The sequence below is a fragment of the Seriola dumerili genome, unplaced genomic scaffold (assembly GCF_002260705.1).
Source record: "Seriola dumerili isolate Sdu_G_001 unplaced genomic scaffold, Sdu_1.0 BDQW01000047.1, whole genome shotgun sequence".
Classification (NCBI taxonomy): Eukaryota; Metazoa; Chordata; class Actinopteri; order Carangiformes; family Carangidae; genus Seriola; species Seriola dumerili.
In genome coordinates this window covers 491784-516255 of record NW_019174302.1, presented here as the reverse complement: position 1 = coordinate 516255, position 24472 = coordinate 491784, and the positions used below count along the sequence as shown (strand labels likewise).

General features: G+C 40.1%; 2 protein-coding genes across 7 annotated transcripts; both read right to left on the bottom strand.

The window, feature by feature from the left end:
• Positions 1-1028: 1028 nt before the first annotated feature.
• Positions 1029-4373, bottom strand: cdk2ap1 (cyclin dependent kinase 2 associated protein 1). Of its 3 annotated transcripts, none has more exons than XM_022739848.1 (4): positions 4221-4373; positions 2152-2252; positions 1587-1713; positions 1029-1487 (listed from the first exon to the last, which is right to left on the bottom strand). In XM_022739848.1, exons 1-4 carry the CDS (start codon positions 4246-4248, stop codon positions 1420-1422), a joined length of 324 nt encoding a protein of 107 aa, XP_022595569.1. In that variant the 5' UTR covers positions 4249-4373; the 3' UTR covers positions 1029-1419. The 3 variants fall into 3 exon arrangements, with proteins under 3 accessions (XP_022595569.1, XP_022595568.1, XP_022595570.1); XM_022739847.1 differs by lacking the exon at positions 4221-4373 and adding an exon at positions 3570-3723; XM_022739849.1 differs by lacking the exon at positions 4221-4373 and adding an exon at positions 3137-3559.
• Positions 4374-7044: 2671 nt separating this feature from the next.
• On the bottom strand, positions 7045-23508 carry sbno1 (strawberry notch homolog 1). Of its 4 annotated transcripts, none has more exons than XM_022739822.1 (33): positions 23432-23508; positions 20859-20978; positions 20676-20774; positions 20326-20553; positions 20084-20219; positions 19160-19260; positions 18918-19014; positions 18384-18544; positions 17712-17845; positions 17512-17602; positions 17258-17419; positions 16966-17101; positions 16737-16842; positions 16425-16578; positions 16125-16307; positions 15538-15635; positions 15296-15447; positions 14972-15181; positions 14708-14878; positions 14430-14599; positions 14176-14307; positions 12803-12938; positions 12582-12694; positions 12422-12493; positions 12236-12335; positions 11974-12048; positions 11695-11841; positions 11370-11464; positions 11189-11275; positions 10801-10938; positions 10623-10699; positions 9898-10091; positions 7045-8839 (listed from the first exon to the last, which is right to left on the bottom strand). In XM_022739822.1, the coding sequence occupies exons 2-33, from the start codon at positions 20976-20978 to the stop codon at positions 8697-8699; spliced, it is 4218 nt and encodes a 1405-aa protein (XP_022595543.1). In that variant the 5' UTR covers positions 23432-23508; the 3' UTR covers positions 7045-8696. The 4 variants fall into 4 exon arrangements, with proteins under 4 accessions (XP_022595543.1, XP_022595545.1, XP_022595544.1 ...); XM_022739824.1 differs by having other exon boundaries at positions 20084-20216; XM_022739823.1 differs by lacking the exon at positions 23432-23508 and adding an exon at positions 23105-23172.
• Between the last annotated feature and the right edge of the window lie 964 nt (positions 23509-24472).

Genomic DNA, 24472 nt, shown 5'->3' with positions numbered 1-24472 from the left:
CTGCAGAGCACTACAGGGATGTCTCTAAAACTAAATTACCTGACCAGCAGTCTAGAAAACATGAAATTAGTAAATATGAGTATGTGAAAATGTTGACAGGATATAACAGTTCAGGTCTGTCTTTATGAAGCCGCCTCACAGATCCCTAAATGTTCTGCAGGTGACATATTTATGTATTTTTGGCCTCGGTTTGAGTCAAAGCTACTGTTAGTAATACTTAAAAATACTTTAACTTAAAAAAGCACTTCTTAATCTGTAAATTAACAAGATTGAGAGTCTACAGTCAGGACTGCAACTAATTATTATTTTCATCAATTAATTGATTAATCATTTGATCTATAAAACATAAAAAAATAGTAAAAAATATCCCTCACAATTTCTTCTTCAAATGTTTTGTTTTGTCTGACCAACAGTCCAAAATCAGATCAGCAAAGTCAGCAGGATTCTTCCTCTGGGGATCATGAACGTCTGTAGAAAATTGAACAACAATCCATCCGATAGTTGTTGAGATATTTCAGTGTGGACCAGTATCACCACGTAGAGTCATGCTCCCAGCATGGCTAATAATGAATCATCTATTGAATCCCTTCAATAGGCCAAATGTAAACAATGGTTCACTTTCAGTGCCTGTTTTAACATGTTACTGACCTCTACAAGCAGCTTTTATGTAGCGAGTTAGTCACATGAACTATATCCACAGGGCAAAGAGAACAATCCCCGCAGTTGTCCTCACTTCTTGTTTCCATTCATAATACGAAGTTATTTCAGTACCACTCAGTGTTTCAGTGTTGCTAATCAGGACGGGATGATGAACGTCTAAAATACAATGAATCATGGTGACAACTATATTGAAAATACAATTTATTACACTGAGTAATAAATACATACAAAGATGCAAGTAACAGCATTTTCCTTTTTTTTTTTTTTTTTTAATACCAAAAACCAACCTCAACACGAATGAACCGATGCATTTGGCACATCTCTGTCCCTCACTCACTCAGTCATGTGTGTTATAGGGGTCTGAAAAACAGACCAAATACTATCAAAAAGAAGCCGTCTCCATCTACCCCTGTACAAGCCATGCAGTGTCTACAATTAACCCCCGGGCCCATTCGCATGCATAAACCAATGCTTTTAAATATGAAGTCAAAACTAAGATCCCAAAAGTGGGGCATAAAAACACATGATATCCTTTCATTTGAATTCCAATAACCCACAAATGATTTAAATGATCCTCCAGAACCCTCAGGAGTCATGAACTGTGTTACTGTTTTTTTTTTTTTATCCTCTAGGAGCTTGCCTCCTCATCCTTTGTTCATTTACTTCCTCCTCTCAAAGGAAATGCCATGCAAGTTATTTATTGTTTTCATGAGACGCAGACTGTTAGTTCTTCTTGCAGGGAGGAATGTGTGTTCGTAGCTAGGACCTTGCGTTTCTCTCCGTCTCAGCCAAGCATTCACGCACCAGCCCTCTAGCGTGGATTATTCCTGTGAGGGGAGATGAAGACAGATCAGATGAACAAACTTTGAATTACACACGCTACACTGCACTATGTTTTACACATGCACATCCAGGTTTACGGTTACCTCTTTTCAGTCTCTCCATTGCACTCTTGCTTCCAGCATATGTTGGCCTGATCTCCTTTCCGAGCTCTTCGATGATGGCCAGCAGCTCTGCATATTTGTTCTGAGGCACTTGGCTTCCAGTAGAGCCCTGATGGAAGAGCAAACACAGCAAGATGAGCCAGGTTCAACACTTTTACATGTGGAAAGCACTGTTTTACTGAGAACACTACAATAGGAAAAAAAGAAGAGGTTTAAATTGTTCTCCAAAGTCAAGGTCTTGGTGTCTGTACAATGTTCCTGTAATGCGACTAGGTTTGGGTTCAGAGGTGAGGGGGAAACACAACAGCCAAATAACAAAACACAAAAATTGCACCAACACTAATTAAGGATCCCCTCCAGACATGTTTGAATATACTCAGCTTTGAATAATAGCTTGTCTGATATGCTTTGTTCCAAAAAAGTGTATTTACCTTCTTAAAATCACCTCTACAAAATATATACAACATTTTCTATAAGTTATTATGAACTAATGAGTTGGAAGAAACTAAATGAAAAATGTCTGTGCCAATCACTCATTAGCAGTTACCTGTGAGAATCCCAGAGATGGAGGTCCATAGTCGCTCAGAAGGGGCCTATAGGACTGCAACGTGGCCAGGTTAGCTGCTGAGGGAGACTGGAGGTTTCCAACTGTTGACACAGCAAAAGTGTAAAGTTCAGAGCAGCTAAACAGCAATTCCTAATGTCTTATTATTATTGTTTTCACTATCAACCCTGGGTACTTAGTTCCACTGTTCCCCTCACTCTCACAGCCCTGATTCAACACTGAGTTGTGGTCAAATATTTGCTTTTACTCAATAGGGTTGGTTCAGATTATTTTCAAGTCTATCTTAAAACAAACAGTCAGGGGAACCCATATGAACATTCAAACTGGTTTCACTTCCTAGCGGCCCTCTGACCCTTTGGGCCCCTGGGTCAGAGCGACATTTCTTGTTGGGAAATCAGACAATTATAAAGAGACTCAAAACAACTACAAAAAAAAAAGGTGCAAAATTTACCACAACGAGACACAAAATGATCATAAATTGACACAATATCACCATAAAGGACACAAAGCAAACGCAGAGGCGCAAAACGACAACAATAAAAGATACAAAAAAAATCAATAAGATCAAAAATAGAAAAAAACATGACCAGGAGATCACAATATGTCCAAAAAGACGTTGAATCTATGGCCCTGGTTCTTATGTTGGAGACAATGGGACAGTGCCCCATTGTCTCATAATCTGTTCTATGGCTTTAAATAACATTTTAAATGCAGTACTGTAACCTGTATCAGTAATTCTATCACTGTGGTATCACTCGTTTTACTTCTGATCTAAATCCTGTTTCCACCACTGGGAATAAACATCCAATATTTACCCAAAAAAAAAAAACCCAAACAATTATTCCCGGTAAAAAAAAAAAAAAATAACACAATTTTTGTGGGGTTTTCCCCCCCAAAAAAAAAAAAAAAAAAAAACCCACTCGCTCCCCTGCTGCTTTGTTCGCTTGTAATTTTCAGCCTCCAACGCGAGATGTCCTCGAAGAGTCATAAAAAAAATTCAGAAGCAGATCGATCAGCAGCTCCGACCGAGGAGCATCATGGAGGAAACGGAACAAGGCTGGCTCAAGAAGACAGAAGTGATACATTTTTGTCACCGTGTAACGGCACCCACCCGGCGGGACCAGGACCCCGGACGACGGATAAGCACGTTTACGGAACCGTCGCCTTCTCGTTTCACATCCCAACCGTCTTTCTCCGCCGACTGATATCACGGATGGCGCTCTTTTACATTAGTAATAATGGCGGATATGAATTAGCCTAGCTCCCAGGATCTGACCCTATATATATAACTGGACAAAAACTACAGACACGGTCTTTCTCCAGGTATTCTCCGAGACCCCGAATTTAACACTCGATTTAACCGACGGATACTTTGATTTTCTCCCACATTTTCTCCTTACCCTGGTTCCCAGAAGTTCCCGGAATGTGCTGATGGACATTGGGTTTATAAGACATTCCCAAAGACATTGTAAATTAAAGAAATAAAAATGACCCGAAATTCAGTGAAGCGTCTGTCTCTCACTTTTTGTTTACAACAGCGGCACCGGCAAATATGGCCGTCACTTTATATTGACACCCACTATGCTTTCTAACACTGCAACTAAACGGTTGCGGGTTATCAAAGAAAACGGTTAAAAAACGGCATTTTTCTACGATTAAGCGGCGGGATTCACACACGGTTTAACACACATTTAACAAATTCCGTTAACATTTACCAGAAAGCTTACTTCAAACTACACTTTTTAAACTCTTTAAAAAAAAAAAAAAAAAAAAAAATGGGGGGTTTTTTTTTTTTTTTTTAAACAAAGTGTGTGAACATGTGAACTGCTTTCTCTCACATTTTAAAGTCTCTTCTTATATTTTTTACACCACATCAAAAGGCGGAAAAATGACTTTTAAAAGTAGATAAACAAACTTCACGTACTTACATAATTTTAGGTTATACTTTGCATTAACGCAGCTGGGTTTAGTGCAGGAAAATGCTTTTGTTTCAGTTAAGTTTCTTTCCTTCTCTTAACACAAAACACGAGCCGGAGGCAGTTTGCAGATACCTGTCTTTGTCTGTGGGGGCGCATCCATCGCTTCGTCTGCTGATGAAATGAATCAGCTTTTACATCAACCGAGGAAAAAAAAAAAAAAAAGGGGGGTTTGGAGTAATTAAAGTCCAGATAAACGATCCAGTCTCATTATGACGGAGAGGTTCGTGGCTGTCGATCCGCTCCTCTTCCACTCAGATAAGATGAAGAGGGGAGAGAGAGACGCTCTTTATATCCCCCCCCCTCCCACCGGGACCCTCCAGGCCACATGGTTGGACGCACAAAAACAAGGTCTGGCCCAGTCCTGGTCTTCAGGGTCATGACCTGGGACCTCTGGTGCAGGGGGGTGGGGGGTGGGGTGGGTCTTCCACAGAGGACTAGATGCCAGTGGACAGTGGTGGAGTATTGAGTATTTCTGATTTCTGCCACCACTTCATCTTTTCATAGACAGATATTGAACTTACTCCCCTACATTTACATGATACTAAACAAAATAATGATAATAAATAATAATTAAAGATTATATTGTGGCTACTCATCAGTATATAAATAATTCAAATTAACCCCACCTTTATCAGGTGTACACATTTAAACATCTGTAATTACTATCCAATAATATAGTATATATTACTCTGAAATTATTATACTAATGCTTTTGTACTTTTGCTCAAGTAAATTGATGAACTTTATTTGTAATTGAGTAAATTTACACTTTAATTTTACTTAAATGAAAGATGTAAGTACGTCATTTCCAAAAGTAAATAATAAATAATTGAATGGTATTACAGATAAATGCTAATTATGAATAAATAAGGTTTGATTTGATAATTATGATTTAAAACTATGAGCTCATACAGAGCAAACGACTTTATGTCATCTGAAGCAATGCAGCAAATAAAATAAACACACATCATGACATATTATTATAGATTAAGAACTGTACTTACTTTGGTGTTGGTATAAACGTCACTGCACGTCACTCAATGCATCTGAAACAGGCAGAATATAAAATGTGACAGTGAATATGGAGATTTCAGGTGTGGTTAGCTCTTTGAAAATGTATTGTGTTTTCAGTAAAAATGTAAGGTACTTGTACTTTACACTTTCACAGTTCAGAGGAAACTGTTATCATCTTAAAAAATATGATAAAATAGATAATAGATTAAACCACCCACCAGTGTATAAGTTGTTAGAATAAGCTCCATCTCAACCAACTACAGCAGTAAAATGACTCTTACACATCATCAGTAATTATAAGTGAATAATATAAAATGTAATAATAGTACATTCTCAGTGGTCATTATTTGGAGATATATATATCCAAAAGAGCCTGGCATCCTTTCAAAATAAAACAGAAATATTAGCAGAAATAAAATAGTCTAAATGACTCACGTGTAGCAGTGATAAAAATCAGCTGGTTTAAATTATTTGAAATTACTTTTTAATTAAGATTACACCAAGCTTCTTTATTTGCCACTGGGCTCATTCATAAAAGTCACGATGGCGTCAAATACATGTAAATCTTCCTGTAACGGGAACTGGGTGTTTGTTTTTTCTGAACTGAGCTGTATGATAGTGACAGGATGAAGATCTAACTATGATAAACAGTGATACGAGGTAGAAGTATACCAAGCTTTATTGAGCAGCGCACTCATTCATGTACAGGTAATGTCGAATTTTTGTACAACTCTTGTCAGTAGTGCAACTCGTGCAATGATAAAAGAAAAAAAAAAAAAGAAAAGAAGAAAAGTCCTTCAAGTGTTTCAACGTCAGAGGAGCCGATCTGCCGTGACTTTTTAACGTCACTCAAAAACAATGTTACCATCACGTCAGCAGCCCATGTACACGACATCTCAAAAGACAAAATAAAAACATGAGTTTGTTGGCTTATATATGGTGCACATTCAAGAAGTTAAAATATGTGACTTTGAATTTCGAGAGCAGACCTTACAGATATTTTCATCGAGGCCTTTTCCCCCATATACTGTCCCAACAGTTGAGATGTGCTGCATGAAGAAATTTCAGTTTGGATCCTTTTACAAATTGTACAAAATCCACATTGGTATGATACAAAGACTTTTTCCTTCCTTTTTCACCTGCCTTTAAATGCATCAATGAAAACCAGGAGAGAACACACACACTTAATAACAAACTAATCCACAGGTTCAGATGTGTCCGAGCGCACTGTGGCAGAAAACACATCTTTAATTATCAGCTATTAGGACAGCTCATGTATCCAGACTTTGGTCTGTCCCTTCCAGTGCAGATCGAGTATAATGCAATACAGGACTGAGGAGGCAAAGAGGTACACTATTCAACAGAAGCAATCATTGAATTTAATTACACCTGGGCTCAAGAAAGCAGAGGGATTAGAGAGAGGTGTTTTAGGAACATGTACTGTGAAGATAAGGAGCTGTGAACACAGCTGTAGACAGAGCCAGAGTAACATCACTGAGTAGAGGTGTAGTCATGCGTTTCAGATACACTGTAAAACCCAAGATTTTCTTTGTTTTGTTTTTCAAAGAGGGTCTTTGTATGAGTTTAACCCCTGAGCGGATTTCCATTTAAAAAAAAAAAAAAAAAAGGCAAAGAAAGGGAAGAAAAAATACGAAAGAAAACATCTGAGCACATCACTGTGGCTGCTCTGAAACCTGCTCAAAAATCAGAAAGTGATGGGTCTTTGTCAAGGACATGCATTTCACATTTCTCACAATTCCTTGGCTGCTTTATAGTGTTTGTTTTTCATTTGAATTAACAGCTAGTTCAGCCAGGCATCACCAACACCAACACCAGGAATAAGTTGACTGAGGCAAAGTCGAGGTAAAGACCAAAGGTGGGCTTTTTTTTTTATTCTACAAAAATAAAGTGTTTTGATTGACTGGGATCAAGAAGCTCAAATCTTAACTGCTGAAATAAAACAGCAGTAACATCTGTAGCAACATCACGTCCCCATATTTAGCATTTATAAGCAATAAACAAACATTTAATTAATGCTTTATCACACACAATAATTTGACTATAAACAGATTTAAGTGTTTATTAATGTATTTGTCAACTATGTAACTCCTCCTGTGGACACCCATAAGTGGATACTGGTGTATAAAGAGATGAATGACAATATATTAAAACACAGTTGTAATATAAAATGCATCTTCATAGGAGAAGTTGTAACTGTTAAACACTGAACAAAATGTCCTTATATCTGCTTATAACCACGTTATAGTGCGATTTAAACAATTGATTAAGTGTGTGATTGCTGCTTATTAAAGCAGGGAGACTTTTTTTTTTTACATTTTCATTTGTAATGAAAACGGAATGCAGCACTGACTGCCTAAACCAAATATCCATTGTCTGGAAAGAAAGGCCGGTTTGTTGATAACACAAGCTTAGCTTATTCCTCTGATGTTTAACTGTGTCAACATTATTTTCTTACTTTCACCTGCTATAAATAGAGAAAGCGGACAGCTGACACTGAACCAAATCTTTCCTTGTTAGTGCTTTGTAAAGGTGCCTGACTGCAGCGGCTGTTTCTACTGATACAAAGGCACATTTGACAAACTCCTGACGGTTATGGACAAAGAGGAACACAATTATGAAAATGAAATTTAAAAAAAAAAAAAAAAAGGAACCAAGGAACTTTGATCACTTTGAGATCCATGTGCAAAACAAAGATAAAAGCAAAAGCAAACTGGTCTGTGATAGTGATGAAAGAGGTTTTTGACAGTAATGACATTTTGGTCTTTGTCTCGTGAGCGAAAACGTCTACAAAGCATCAGAAAACAGCACACATCAGGTTTCCTGCAGTTAACTGGACTAATAGTCAAAGGACAAAGAACCAATTCTCTCTCTCTGTTAGTGCTGAACAATAACGAGGAGGGAAAAACTGACTAACAGTGCTCATCATATATTACTATGGGATTGTAGTTCAGCATTAAATGCTATTTTTTTTTTTTTTTAAATGACTAAGAAGTTCTCCGACTCTGAAAGACTTAGTGGTCTTTGTCTCGTCCACCTTTGGTCTGGACCAAGAAATAAAAGTCTTTGCTTCATACCAGGTAATCTGGACTAAACAGACTAAAGCATGTGTGAGGAGTGGATAACAGCCACAGGCTCTCTAGGTTTAAACTCTGTCTGGACCAATATATCACAAATCTTTTCACTCTGAATGTCAGAGGACAATACATCACCTGTCAAATCGCTCTAGGTGAAAACAAGAGTCTCTGGAGATTAAAATTAAAAGAAAAAACCCTGAAATCTTCTCTCTGTACAACCACTGCTTTACATCTGAGAACCACGACAGCTCGGTGCAACACCTCTGACCCTCAGACGATGGGAAAAAGGGGGCGTGAGGGTGCACAACGAGGGACAGCGGTCCTGGAGCCTGCAGTGCAGAGATAGACATTGATGGAGCCAGATCCCTTTAGAATGGGACGTGAACTCAAGGGGTGGAGATGGGATCGACTCCCATGAAGCCGAGCGGTCCACCTCAAACTATGTGTTGGGTGCGTGACTCAGACTTTGAGGGTGGAGCTGCTGGCGCTTCTGCTGCTCCTGCACAGCCAGCTGCTGGCACTGGTCCGACGTTGACAGCTTGTTAATTAATGGAGACACACAGTTCGCTGGAATGATCAGACCTGAGGAAGAAATACAGGGTTAAGAATGAACCATTATCTTACATACAGCTTGTAAAACCAATGATGTAAACGTCAATAATAGACAGGAAACAAAAAGTTCCTCATTTTGGGAAATCCTCCCTTTTGTTTTGCTGAGAGTTAGATGAGAACATTGATACCACTCTCATGTCTGTGCAGTAAAACTGAAGCTGGCTCCAAGAAGTCACTGCTCTGGCTGAGAACACCCCATAAAACCTAAACTTGTCATTTCTCCCACTTCTGTTTTAGTGCAGATTAAACACACATGAGATGTTACGAGCCAAGAGCCAAAATAGCAGTTTCCAGTCTTTATGCTGAGCTAAGCTAACCGGCTGCAGCTTCATATCTAACAGATGAGAGCCGCATCGATCTTCAGTTGGAATAAATGGGCGAGCCACTTTGAGCTTGTGGCGCTCTTCAGTTATTTGTTCAGGAGCATCAGCAAAGGCAGCAGGACACAAGCAACACAGGCTGAAAACAAGGGTCCACCTACAGAATATGAAAGCAGCACGAGGGTCCATCCTAATGCAGGGTTAATTATAGGGGCAGGAAACCGACTCCTCTGGGCAAAATAAAAACCTAGACCACCAACAACGGTCCTGACAGACGAGATAACCAAGATGAAGCTAACCTACAGAGAGACTCAACACCAAGGTTTCTAACAAAGACCTTTTTCATACGACACAATGATATCATGCAATGTATTATCGGTTTAACAATCAAAACAGCCAAAGTATAAAAGTACAGATGATGGCCTAGAATTATTATTATATTATACTATTCATGGTTATTTAGTCACACACACACACACAGTATCACATTTTTCAGGCCTTCCCTGCAGTACACAACAATAATCTCTAATGCTATAATCCATGAAATTAAATTTAAGAAATGAAGGGATCTCACTGTCCCACAGGGGATGAAGAGGCTTCAGTTGTATCTTCTCATGTAACTCTCAGTAAGAAAGCAAAAAAAACAAAAAAAAATCTTTCCCAAAATGTGAAACTATTCCTTTAAAAAGAAGCAGCTCCTCAATTTACCAACTATCCTCTGTCCGTCTTCTGTTCTGAGGCGGACGATCTGCACTTTCACATTGGTTCCGCTGACGGGCGTCAGCACTTCTTCCAGCTCGTTCCACACGCTGAGCACCGAGCCGCACAGAACGTAGTACGTCCTACACCGGAGCCCGACCTCACACTGCAGACCCACCGACGCCTTCTTACAGTTCCCCCGCCTGTGGGCAGAAAAACCACACGGACTGAGATAAACAACCACAGGAGATGGAAACAAAGACTTTTAAGTTGGCTCGTCAATGGTAACAGTGAGTCTAAAGTCTAAAAAAAAAAAATCTTTACAAATGCATCACAAATATAAAGTTTCATTTTTTTCAAAGAGACAATTTTTCTGAAATGGCTGGGGGATTTTAGTTTTTGGGTTCTATTTTTAGCTGCAGATTAATACACATTTGGTACTTTAGTGAGTATTTCCAGCTGCAGGGAGGTATGCAAGTCTACGGAGCTGACTGAAGTTAACTGTAGTGCCAGTGTTCATGGTGATGAAGGAACATGTCACTCAGTAGCAGCAGTGTGGCTCACTGATGTGTTTTTAATAGTTTAGTTTAGTAGCTCTATGGCTCACAGCAATAGGACATATAAGGCTTTGGATACACAGACATTCTTTGTTCGTTTTGGTCTCATGAGATTCATTGACAGAAGAAAAACATTGAACAACACCCGACACAGTCATTAACATAAAGTGCACACACCAATATGCATGAGAGCAGATTCTTGCAGACGACTTGTACTGGTCAGTCCAGTGCTGCTTAGCGTCTTCTGACAAGACCTAACAGAGCAAAGGAAAAAAACAAAAACGTCATGATTCACCGCATAAAGAATTTAGTGTTCTTCTCAGTGACTTTAATTAAAAAAGGGATGTTGTTTAACCTTTTTAAACTTCTTCTTGATGTCTGTGTACGTCTCCAGTTTGAGTTGTCTGCCGGTGTTTGGCCTGTACACCAGGAACAGCCGCTTTTTGGTGTTCACCTCTTTGACCAGTATGGCTGTTTTCTTGTTGTTCCTCATCTGAAAAGGAAACGCATGTTGTACTCACAGCGGCGCTCAGTTTTATCAGTCATGATTAGTTCTACTCAGCACATGAAAACAGTTGGATAAAGACTTCTTCAGCTCTGGGAGGGAGATTTCAGAAACTCTGCATTGCAAACTGGATACTAACTGGATTGGCATGTGCCAGGCAGGGTTTGATAAAAGATGCCACTGAGTTGCATCATGGGAAATCGTTTTAGCAGAGCAATAGTTTTTAAGTAAGCCATACCTGTACATAGAAACCGTCATCTGGTCCATTCTGATCTGCCCAAGCATGCGTGGCTTCTTCCCACGACATTCCTCTCTCCACACTCACCTGGGAGAAAAGACACGCACAGATATAAAGTCAGGTAAAGTCGCTGCGATCCCCACACATCCTAAAAGGGCGTATAAATAAAATGTGAACTTACTGTGAAGAGTTCCACATGTCCTGATGTGGTGTAGCCTGGCGTTAGGAATTTCCTGCAGTCGACCTTCTTCACTTTCTCATCACCGGAGCCCAGATCTAATAAAAGACAAGTGGAGATGAGAGTTTTACAACATGTTTGATACCTTTCGATTTTAGCCCTGAAATCCAACCTTCAGAGCAGACAGATGATTGCTGATTTTCACAGAGGAAAAACAAATTAAAATCATTTTAAATTGTTAAAAAAAAAAAAAGGCTTTCTGTGCCAGCTCTTCTGTATTTGTGAAAATGGTATAATGATGAAATGAGGACTAATAACACGATCTTACCGAGAATGCCCATATCATATCTGCCATTCTTCTTGGCTTCCTGTATGACTGCTGCCAGTGTGTCAGAAAAGTACTGGAACAAGGCGTTCTGCTGCTGCACCTCCATGCCCAAAATACGGTTCAGGAACTTCCCGATGTTGTTGTAGTCTGGCGCAGTAACAAAAGTATATGCATCAGATTTATTTGAAAATTTCAGCATCACTGCACACGCATTGCAAATGAAATTACCGGCAAGAACAGCGGTAATGTCAACCCTTTTACTGATAATTTAAAAATCACCTTTGTCCAGTGAGAGCGTGCCAGATCTGTCCTCCACATTTATCAGGCCCACACCTATTAATCCACTTTGAATTTCTGCAGAAGAAAAATGATGTTATTAGTCAGAGCAGCAGACGAGAACCACTGATTTTTTAATAATACAAAAGATATAAATGTCAAGCACTTACAGGGTGAACTAACTGTGCAACAAACAAAATGGACTGTGTAGATTTATGATTAAAGGAGAAATTCCCTGCCTTGTTTATTAGAGCATGAGTCATACCTTTGAAGAAGTCCCCTTTAAAGTCAGAGGGCGGAGACACTAATGGAGAATCGAGCTTTACGATCGACTTCATCACAATTTCCAGAGCGTTTCTGCCGTACTGTGGCACAGATCAACATGAGTGAGTCACTGGCAGGTAAAGACAACTATAAGAGCTTCTCTCAGACAAACGCTTGATGTACTCACTTTGTTGTCAAAGTTAAACCGGCTGAGATCCCTGGTTTCTGTTGCTCTTCGGTCTCCGTGAGTGAGAGCCCCCTGTTGGAGAGAGTGACAACAAATGGAGTTAATGTGTAGTATAAATGAGGAATGATTGGTTCTAATTAAGAATACAATGAGTCCTTACCAGGCTTTCAAGTCTTTTGGCAACAATGGATGCGAATCTCTGCTCTCCTGCAAGCTCCGATATGAGGAAGACATATTCTGGAGCCGTGACCTGGTTTGACCTGTGAGTTCTCCCTGTGCCCAGACAAACAGAACAGAAAGCTCGGTACATATTGAACCATGTCGCCGTCATTTCATATCTGTTAAATGCAAGAAGTACAGAAGAGCCCAATATTTACTGACCGAACTGCTGTATAGCTCTGTCTGCACTCCACGGTAGCTCTAGTGTCATGTGGACTCTCCGCCGCTGGTTCTTCACTCGACGATCGGCCTGCAGGGATATACCTGAGCTGGCAGCCTCTGAGATGATGGCTATGTTCTTGTCGGAAAGAAAGACAACTAATATTAACCTTTCACATAAGGAAGTGGAATTAGCAGCCGCTTCATTTATTTACAAAATGCTGTCAGTGCTGTCACTAGTTTCAGATCCCTCAGTATGAACAGTGAGACAGCTGCAGTACGGAGACTGAGCACAGTTGGTAAAGTGAATGTTTCCTGTGACACCTAATCTCTTTGGTGCAGTTCAAATTAATTCTGGTGCATTTGCCTGTTTGGTTCAGTTCATTTGTTGATGTAAAAGTTTGAATTGGTGCAAAGTCAACAGCTGGGCCAAGACAGCCTGAACAGGAGGGTGTCATTCAACTTACAATCAGGCTCAGGTGTGTTTTGTTCGCTGCGTGACAGCAAAATGAATAATGTATTTCGGTAGTTCAGCATTAAAAACAAAACTAGAATTCCTGCCTCACGGTTGTATCCCTCCACCAAACAGTCAAGTTGCAGGAAATATGGTCACAATCTGAGTCACAGCATTGAATAAGGGCCTGAAATGTTTTTGCAGAACATTGTTTTGTCACAGAAGTTGACCTTTGACTTTTTGGATATAAAATGTCATCACTTCATTAGAAGTTTGTGTTAAACTATGTCATAATTAGCGTTTGAATTCTTGCATTACGTCTAAAAACATGTTTTGTGAGGTCACAGTGACCTTGAACTTTGACCTTTTAAATCTTAATCAGTTCATCCTTGAGTTGAAGCGAATGTTCAAATCAAATATGAAGAAATTCCCTCAAGGGATTACTGGCCTATTGTGTTAATGAGAATGGGACGGATGGGTGGACGGACAACCCAAAAACACAATGTTCCAGCCTCTGCTGTCGCCAGTGTGGAGGCCTAATGAAACATGGTGCCCCCACAGTAACTGTATTACCGAACAAGATGCCTCTTTTTCATCCTGTTTGTTATTATTCATATCATGAGATCAAGCTGCATTCTCAAGAAATAACAATCGTTTCTTTCCTGGTGGCACCAGAAAACATGAACAAACACATCAAGTCCAGTAAAGAGCAGCATGACTTTCCCCATGAGTCAATGTAGCACTGATGATGTAGGACGGCATCATCAAAACTGTTATAAATAATAAATAAGTAACCCGTCACTCCTCGTCACATTTTTCCCTTGGTCCAGACCAAATGACCCAAACTACAGGCGTGAAACCCCCAATCACTTATGATTCACATGTTCAGTTAAATCTATTTCCACGGTAACTCTGCCTTTACCTTCTCTCCATCCATGAACCTCTGCTTCTCTGTGAGGTTGAGGATTTCCACAGGGACATCCAGCTCAGAGCGAGACTCATAGGTGATGCTGCCGTCGTCATTACTGACCACACGACCTTTACGTCCGGTCATCTGGAGCGCAGGAGAACAAACACTCGAGTCAGTGAAACACAATAGCGATCCGGCTTTAAAAAACCCACGACAACATGAGAATTACTTAAAGCTACACGGAAGCCAGCTACAGATGTTCACACCTCAGCGACATTGTCAGGTCCACCCAGTTCATCGATGAGCTCGTCCAGAGTGTTGGGAGGTAGATCCTCTGCCAGCTGCTCAAGTTTTTCCAGCAGATCTTTCTTCATTTTCTGGGCATGTTCCACTGCGTCCTGACTTGTCAGACAGGTATCCTGAATCTCTGGCTTGACTAATGAACAAATAAAAACAAGGCATTCACTAACTCTAAAAAAAAAAAAGAAAAAAAGATTATATCAGAGTGTCATAATTTGTCTTTGCCACGCTGCGAAGTGCTTACCTGTGGCAGGGGCGCTGGGGGGGTTAACGGGGGCAGTGAAAGCAGGCCTGGTGGAGCCCAGCCCGGAGGCTAACAAGGCACTTTGAATGGAGTCTGGATCGATACTCTTCCTTCTCTTTTTCTTCTTCTTTTCTTTCCCTTTCTTTGGTTCCTTTCTGATTAGCCAGGGATCTAAACAAAGGAAGGCATACAGGTTTCCCCATCAGCACCGAACTGGCTATAAAATGTTTTCATTCAAACGTCCACAACCCTCCTCCGTCTCACCGTCTTCCTCGTCGTCGCCGGACTCGTCTCTGAATGGGTTGAAATCGTCGTCTTCGTCTGCTGAGCTGACAGACTTTAAGCTGTCGTCACTGTCGCAGTCTTTACCAGAGTCTCTGTCCGAATCCTCCGACTGGCTCTCCTCCGAGCTCGTACCCGACAGACCACCATGTTTGCGAGGCCTCTTTTTCTGCTGCTTTTTGACCTCTGAACCTGGAGAGTTTACCAGATGACGACAAGGCAGGGATTATTTCTTAGTTTTGTGGAGTTTCTGACAGATAGATAGAAGACAGGTTCAGTTCAGTTTTAGCTTTTAACTTTCATTACCTTTCCTCTTCTTGCCTTTCTGTTCAGGCTTCGCTGCGGTTTCACTGGGAGAGGGCGTCTTCTTCGCTGAGAGGTCGATGCCTAGCAGGCTGTAAAGCTTCTGTCTGTCTGGAGCTGGGAAGTGCTTCTCAATCAGAGACTGCAGCACACCTCTGCAACAACAACAAAACATTTTATTACAGTGACACTTATTTCACCCTGATTAAACTGTGTGAGAAAAATCATCTGTGCTCAGTCCGTACTTTGCAGTCGACACAAAGTCATTGAGTTCTCCTCCTCCTTCCTCCAAGGCCTCCAGTGTTCTCGCCTCACCGGTGGACTGGAGACCAATCACCACACACTGCGGAGGAAATAGCTCGTCAGTAATTTATACACTGAGCATCATCGTTGTATTGAGAAATTGAAAAATTACTATTTTACCATAAATTGTCAAATAGTGGTCAGGGCTTTTATTTAGCTGCTTCCCACAGATGTGAGTCAGCCACTAGGTTAGTTTGTTATAAATTAGCTCTTCCTCATCAATAACGGGTTTGCAAGATTCTGTAGAGTAAAATATTTCTCCCGCGTCTCTCACATGTTGAGTTTATTTACATACAGACCCTGCTTCTCTTCCTGTACACAGTCTGTCATGCAGTAACACACTTGTCATTTGTTAATGAAGCTTAAAGAGAAAGTGTTTGCATTAGCGGAGCGATCAACTGCGTCAAAACAAACACAGCTAAAAAATTCATTATCAGACACGAACTTGATCAGTCAGTCATGAATCTGGATCATAATATCAACAACGGGAATGATTGTGAATCCTTTAACATTTCAAGTGTAGACTCACCTTCCCGTTCTGGACATCCTCTCTGGCCAGCTGCACCACTCTGCGGACTTTGGATGCAATGCAGAGATATTTGAAGAATCGCTGGTGAGCAGACCAGAACTGGCCCCACATGGACTTCTTCATGCGTTGTTCTGCATCCATCAGATTCGCAGCCTGCTGGAACTTCTCACGTGCACTCACCCACTGGGGGGAAGCATGAGAGCAGGATGAAATCAATTTACTGACTGCAAGCACATATAAAAGAAAGTAATGTGCTTAAATGCTGTTATAACTTCTGCAATTTTATTTCTATCTGCTTACCAGCCTCACAGACTTGTTGTACATGTGGATGTACTGCTGAGTCAGGGGAACCTCCTCGATCTTGAAAGTCACACCTGTAAAACTCAGCTGCCTCGCTATGTACATCCCCCTCAGTTTCATGTCCATAGCTACTATTTCCATGGCACCAACACCTCTGAAATTGAGGAAAAAATGTACAAAAACACACGTTTTCTTTTTAATAAGAGACAAGAAACAGATTTCCCACTTACCACCTGTTAAAACCTATGAACGTTTTGAATGATTTTTGGAGGGAAATATTTTTGCTGTCATGTATAAAAAGAGAAAACCCACCTGCGCTCAACAGCTTGAATAAAGTTGCCAAATTCTCTGAAGGGTGTTTTGTGCCCCCAGATGCCCAGCCGGTTCATGTAGGCCATGTTCCGAGGTTCAGAGGCACCTACACACAAACGAGTACAGTATTTTTCAGTTTTTGGTGTTTGCACAGATTCACCTTCCTCACCCAGGTTTAATCTGCCAATTCAGTTCGAGAAGCAAATATCAGTTGATCACATCTACTCACCTGTAGCACTTGCATACACAACCCGAGCCTTGGGGAGTTTGTTCTGCAGTTCCAACACCGCGAGCCCGGTTTTCGTAGGTTTGGAAGAACCAATTGGACACACATTTTTGGCTTTGTGACACTCGTCATAGACAATCTACAGATATTTGGTTAAGGAAAGTCATTTGTATTCCTGAAAAGAAGAAGGTATAAAATCCATCTTATTTAAATGCTTTTGTATATAATTTGATTGACTTCTGCATCATCTATTTTTAGTAACAGCGCCTTCAAAAAGCTTCTATAAAAAGGATACAACTCCATCAAAGTCCTCCCCGCACCAGTGGAGAAGCTGTTCAAATCTCGTCTTGTATTTGCCTCCTGATTGGCTCTCTCCTATCAAGGAGGAGTAGGTGGCGAAGATCACACCTTTCTTCACACTGCCGTTGTGTTTTGAGGAGATTTTGCCATATTTGAACTGGAAATATAAAAAGTGTAACTGAGTCAGACTTTAACCATCCAGGAAACATTCCTCACTGTTCTCATCTGTGTCTCATCCAAGGATCTTACCTTGTTCAGTGAATGAACCTGAATGTTTTTGGCTCCAATATCCCTTAAATCCCGTTCAGCATCATACTTCAGATCATTTGAGACACTAAACCTGAACAAAAGAAGTTAATACGTACGATAAATTAGGTAATTAACTTGGCAAAACATTTACTTGTAGTCCCCCAGTGTTGAATATAATTCAAGAGATTTGTGGTATTTACCAAAGTGATCTCTTCCGGCCTAAAAGGTAATTTTCATAGATGATCCCTGCAATGGTTCGGCCTTTCCCCACACCAGCTCCATCACCGATCAAATAGGCAGCTCGATCACCGCTGGGGAGAAATGTCTCGTGTTGCTGCGATCACAGAAAAGAAATAAACAATTAAGACTGCACTTTTTTCCTTTGAGTGTCACACAAAATCATAGTGACAAAGAAAAAAGAAAAAGGCATGCCAAGTGTGTGCAGGTGTTTACCTGCAGTGTTGATTTTGGCTCCTATCTAACTTTTAAATTTTTAAATGATACATTATTTATGGGAGGCTTTTCAAGGTGCCCAAGGTGCTTGACATGACAAACTAATTAAACTAAGAACAAAACTAAAAAAAAAAAAAGTAACAATACAAGAGCAGAGTAGTGCAGGACATAAAATTTAAATATTAAAAGCAATTTAAAAAAGCGACTTTTGGACAAATTCCAAGTTTTGTACAGCTGCGTGCATTGCAACAAATACATTAATTAACATCTGAATAAGAGAAAGATTTGGGCAGCAGTGGATACGTTTTACCAACCAGGTGGACGTCTGTGTTTCTGCAGATATTTTGCTTTATTCTGGTTTTTGTTGTGAATCAAAACTTTTTGTGATAGTTTTTCTTCACAAAATGAACGCTGCTTACCTGAGCTGCGTACGTGATGGCTTCCAGCTGCAGAGCAGACAGGCTGCCCCGATCAATGGTTTCCTCTGGGATGGACAGTCGGTACCACACATCTGGAGGGTTGACGCTGGACAGGGAACTGGTCTCCACCACGGGATCAGGATGCCGCAGGCCAATCTTTACTACATTGACAAAGTGACTGGTCAGTGGCTCGACCCAGAAACAGTAACAAGGAATCATTCTGTTTGATCTGATTGAGCGTCATCCACCAAGTGAGAGCTGTTAACACTCAATCCAGTCCATTTTCAAGCCTGATTACACAGTGGCTGGCTGAATGCTGCAAATTAAGTTTGTAGAATGGCTACACCTCACTGTTAAATATACACAGCGTTACCATGGCATGTGTGCTTCAGACTCATAACCAAACAATACTGGCTATGGCTCAGCAAAGCTCATTATCAAACTGATTACAATTCCTCCATGTTTGTCATCAAATGGAGACGTGGCTTCAAGAGATTAGGAATCAAAGCAGTCTAACTCAACAGTTATACTCACATTTCATTGGCATGTACTCTGCATAAGTCTCTGCATGACCCAACTCATCTTCCTCTTCCTCCTCAGGCTCATCCTCTTCTTTCATCCCTGGGGGTTTCTACACACAGAGATTGACATAAAGAGACAATAAATTCTCAAAATATTCACTTGCTTTTAAGCATTTCTTAGACCTAATGATAAACAGTACCGTTCCTTTAATATACTGATGCATTTAGCAGATTGCATGTTTTTAAAACACTCACCAGAGGATGTGAAAAGTTTTGCATTTTAATGTCATCACTAATCCAGATCCTGGCAGCATCTTTACCCATTACTTCCTTCTTGATCCCGTTGTTAATTTCACCTGAAACGACAACAGAGACAACAGGTGTTACTGATATAGTGAATGCCACTCAAGTACAGATGTGTTAAATTTGAAAATATTGCAGTTTTGAGGGAACTGCCACACATCAGGTTCATTCAATCACCTCAATTTGGCTTCATTTTGTATTTATTAACTGAACTTTGCATAGATCACCAGCTTTTTGATGGCTTTGAAATTCAAAGTTTCTGTGTTTAAATAGAACATGGACAAGAGGGTCTACAGGCATCTAACATAGAACACACACAACAAAGTTGTATTCTCATTTGGTACACTTTATCTATCTATTCATTTCTAATGACCAGTCCGATGAACCTTCTGTTAAATTACTTTTGAAAACACGACTTTGATCAAAAGGTTTTTAAAGAACCTCTTTGTAAATAGCTTTTTCTCCTAACACAGCTTCTGATAATTTAAGATTATAGTCTTTCCTGTAACCTTATTGAAATGTAAATAGTTATGTCTGCATGCAGGTTGGTTTAAGTGCAGCCTCTTTGCTGAGGGGTAAACAGGGAAATTGTTTGGTTCTGACTGAACATGGCTAACCGCCCTGTGCTGGGACTTAAACCTGCATTGAGCAGTATTGATATCATCAAGTGATTCTAAAGAGACGCCAGGAGGGCTGAACCAACTAAGAATTAATAACCCGCTCTGTAGCTTTTAGCTCATTATTTTGGTTCTCTGGACCTCAAGTGAACTCTCAGGTTCTTTTAACCTCCTTTAACATTTTATAGGCCTCTCCAAATGGTGATGATTAAAATCATACATCACCACTACGGTCTAATTGCACTTTTAAATAACTTACTTGGACCTGTAGCTGTTGCTACTGGTGGAGCAATGTCAGGTGGAGGCTTTAGCTTCATCAGCTCCATTAGACTGTTGCCCTTTAGGCCAGTGCTCTTCACATGGCCGGTCCTAAGAAGATCTTTCAACTGAATCTGCTAAGAAAATAAAATGTACGATCATAACCAGGAGGAATGCCTTTCACTCTGATGTCCATTTTTTTCCCGCTATTGAACACTGAAAACATGTGCTCCACCAACTGACCTGTTCTCTGTTAGAAGGCACGACTGTGGACGCTGAAGGAGGAACAGTTGTGGAGGAGGGGGTGGATGAACCTCGCAGGGCTGAATTAGCAACATGGACCACCTTGGTGACCGTTATGGTGTGTTTGATGGGGTTTGTAACTGATTGTTTGGTTGCAACAGCTCCTAGCGACGGCAACTGATTCAGCTGATTTAAGACAAATGTGGTGGTTGATGGCTGAGGTTTGTGCTGTTGGAGACATCAGACAGAGAGTTAAGTTTGATTTTAATACATACCACAATACATCAGCAACAGCACAGCATTGTGTCTTCAATAATTAATCAAGGGAACATCATGTTCTGTAATCTCACCCTGAAAGTAACTATAGGGACTGGAGCTGGAGGCTCAGTTCGAACAACTTCCACTGTCTCTGCCCCCACGCCAACATCCAGGGCACTGATGGAGATAGACTGAAAGAGAACCAGAAATCAGAATATTAAGTTATAAAAATACTGCTTCTGGTCCATAATAACTAAAACTAAGGATCATCTTACTTGCTGGGTTGTAGAGGGCTGTGCAACATCCTGAGAATCAACATCAAATAGGCCAATATCATTTGGGCAAATGCCACTCTCACTTAGGGCAGCGAGAAGTAAATCCTGTCCAGGATCCATCTGCAAGAAAAACGAATAGAACTTTGTTAACATCTATCGTGTGCTGACAACATTTATTCATAAACAAAAATGTAATCCCAACAATAATAGCTGATAAAAGAAAATACATCAGCAACAAATTTGGTAAGTTTTCCAGTGTTATAGTTTGTTTTGTATGACAGAAAAAAATCTCTCTCAAAACAAGCAATTTGAAGACCATATACTGGGCTTTAGGAAAACGTGATCTGCAATTTTCCCCATTTTCTGACAGTGTATAGAACAAAAATTCAATCAATTAATCAACAAAATGTTCAGCAAATTAATCAATAATGAAATCAATGGCAGCTGCAGCCATAAAAACATTGCAACACAGAACAAAGGATGTTTGTACTTTGTTATACCACACACTAAACTGTCTGACAGACTAATCTCTGCTTGAGCAACTGGATGAACCAGAATTCTCTCACAACCACAAGCATGTAAATCATTTACAAATAATTTAAATAGTGCTGATATAAATAGGCAATTAATCAACTGAAAAAAAAATCAATTGCAACTATTTTAATAATTGATTAATTGTTTCAGCAGCTTTGTCAAACAAAAATGTGAAACATTTTAATGGTTTCAGGTTCTCAAATTTGAGAATTCACAGCCTCTCTTGTTTTTAAAATGTCACCTTGGGCTCTAAAATGTGAATTTTTCAGGTTTTTTGTCTTTTAGAGATGAAATTAACAATCAAGACAATAATGAGCAGATTGATCAGTAATGAAAACAAAACAAAAAATGTTCATTGCAGTCCTGAGTTTACATGTTATCTACAGAGGACAGGTGCTAAAAGATGCTACTGTGCATGCTTACAAAGTAAAAGTCAAAACAGTGATGTAACCAAAAACTGCACAAATAACTGCATGGCCCAAAAAAATAAATAAATCAGAAAATATGTATTAGTAGATCTGGAATAATTAGCTGATCAACAGAAAATAAATCAGCAACTATTTTAATAACCAAATAATTGTTATAAGTCATTATAGTCAACTTTAAGCAACAATGCCCACAAGTTTGCAGGCTGTTTTCTTTAATGTGAGGATTTGATGCCATTTCTTTGTCACATATAATTGTTAATTGCAGCCCTTGACATTAGAAAGACTGAATGACCCACATGTATAGCACACGTGTGGATTAAACAAGCAAAGGGAAATTCAGATTCAAGTTTCTAAAGAAAAATAAACCTGTTACATATTTTTACATTCAAAATAAGACGACCAACCATTTGTTGTTCACATTTAACACATAGGCAAAGTTACTTCAGTCTAATGTAAGAAAAATAATACGCCTCTATTGTAAATGTTCGCTTCACCGCATCTAATCAAGGACCGCACGCCGGAAAATGAAAATGAAACTTTAAAAAGGAAACCGCCGACCCGGAGTACTTCAGTTTAGTCCAATGTAAGACTAACGATAGAAGAATGGGAGATATCCATTTATAACTGAAGCGTTTACACACCAGATCTGGTCCGACTCTTGATCCGAAGTGTCCCAAAACAAGACACGTGTTTGCAATGCCCTGCTTTCAACTTCCTGATCCCTCTGACTCTATGTAGCTCCCCCCACCTCACCCCCGGACTCATCGCTAACTCCACCAGTTAATAATTATAAACAAACAGGATCTAACTCTTCAGTGTGTCACGGTAGCAAACATTCAACCCGCTGATTCAGTTATGGCTCATTTGCAGCAGCTAACCACTGACTGACAGTGGCATGCCAGCTTATAACTGGCCTGGTTTAGCCCAGGGTGACACAGCTTAGCAGTGCAGTTAGCTCAAAGACACTTTCACATTCATCACTGTTACGAGACGAGGCAGTGAAGTCAAATGTGTACAAACTAACAACAGGGAACTTAATCCCAAGCAATGTGCAGCTACAGATTTCACAAAGATCAAACAGGCGTTGTAAATGTCACAAATGTCAACCACTTCTTTTAACCCCACTGTAGCTGCCTCACAGGTGGTGACATTATGCATTTATAACCTGATGTTTCTAACTTTATCTCTAACACCGTTGGGCGTCAACGAGCATTTTCGTTAACATTTAGACACACAAGTTTTTGGTTAGCCAAGTTACGCTGCTGCAGTAGGAAACCGAATTACCAATAAACGAAGCTACAGCACAAATCTCCGGTAACAAAAACATCACCGTATGGCTCACTGTGTCCTCCCCCAGTCCGTCTCACAGCAGTTGTGAGCGGCTCGGTCGGCTAACACGGTTGTTGTCGCTCTCACGCAGTGTCATCGCAGTCGCTAGCTAGCGTTAGCAACCAAAAGCGTTAACAACGCTGCCGTTGTCGCATCAAACCGAAAATAACCAGCAAAAATATCCGTCAGGTGTCAAAAACACGACGGCAAGTTTTTTGTTTTTAACGACGGAGGTGTTCAGTTGGTGTTACATGAACGGTTCCCCCGCAGATGTGAGGTTACCTGGCGGTCGGTTGGACGGTCTGTCGGTCGGCGGGTTGTTGTCCTCTCCGCTCCGCCGCGCTCACGCCATCTTTTTATCAAACGCTCCGCCGCATGCTGGTCACGTGACGCGCGGCCCCACAGCGGCCGTTTTCTCAATCAAATTCTGCTCCCGGCGTCGATGTAAACGGGTCTTGGGGCAGCCACGGGGCACCCTCCGACGAAGGTGAACCGACAAAAGCGAAAAATGCGGCATTTTTAAAACGTTAATGCAAACGACAAACATAGCAGAGTCACCGAGCTAATGTAACATCACGTGACCCCCGCTAGGTCTTCGTCGGAAGTGACGATTACAGTTTCTTCTTCTTCGTCCTCTTCCTCTGTTGCTGCACCTCGTAAATAAACCGATGACTGCAGCTGGGTGCTACAAGGGGAAAACACAGTTTGTTGATTTTTAATATGAAAATAAATAAAATAAATTTAAAAAAATAAAACACCTACAGAAAACAGACAGTAAAAATAAATAAGAGCCTCTCTTCAAATGTCAATATAGTGTTACCTTTTATTCCATGAACTGAAATAATTAAACAGCAATATCAGTATGTGCAGACATTTGGGTTAAAAAATGTGTTAAAAAAAATCTGAAAAGTTAATCAGTTAAATCTTCCATATGATAATGAACATTTAAAAATTGAATTCACTTTTCTAATTTTCAGTTTTTTGTAAGATCAATGTATGATAGAGGTACAATCAGTATAAAGTGATAGTGCAAGAAAAATACAAACAGAAAATAAATAACATAGCTAAGGGCAGTTTTTTGTGCTGCTTTCTTTTCTATAATTCAGTGATTTGCAGTACAGAGCTAGTTCTTTCATAAATACAACCAATAAATAAGATCAGGGCCTGTTTTTTTAAAACTCAAGACAAAACATATGACCAGTTTACAAAACATGCGTTGTTATAGACAAAAGTATAAAATGTTTATAAATAGCAGCATTACTGCATTACAAATATTATTCCAGTTTTCATGCCATGAGAACTGCAAACAGAACCACTTAACAC

Coding starts and splice junctions, on each gene's coding strand:
- cdk2ap1 (XM_022739849.1), bottom strand. CDS start 3,254: ATGTATCACTTCTGTCTTCTTGAGCCAGCCTTGTTCCGTTTCCTCCAT. Junction 1,714..2,151: donor CATCTCTGGGATTCTCACAG/GTAACTGCTAAT, acceptor CTCTTCCATCAG/GGCTCTACTGGAAGCCAAGT. Junction 1,488..1,586: donor AATGGAGAGACTGAAAAGAG/GTAACCGTAAAC, acceptor CTCCCCTCACAG/GAATAATCCACGCTAGAGGG.
- sbno1 (XM_022739822.1), bottom strand. CDS start 20,978: ATGGATCCTGGACAGGATTTACTTCTCGCTGCCCTAAGTGAGAGTGGC. Junction 14,879..14,971: donor CGGCGACGACGAGGAAGACG/GTGAGACGGAGG, acceptor TCCTTTGTTTAG/ATCCCTGGCTAATCAGAAAG. Junction 12,494..12,581: donor CCAAAAGACTTGAAAGCCTG/GTAAGGACTCAT, acceptor TCTCTCCAACAG/GGGGCTCTCACTCACGGAGA.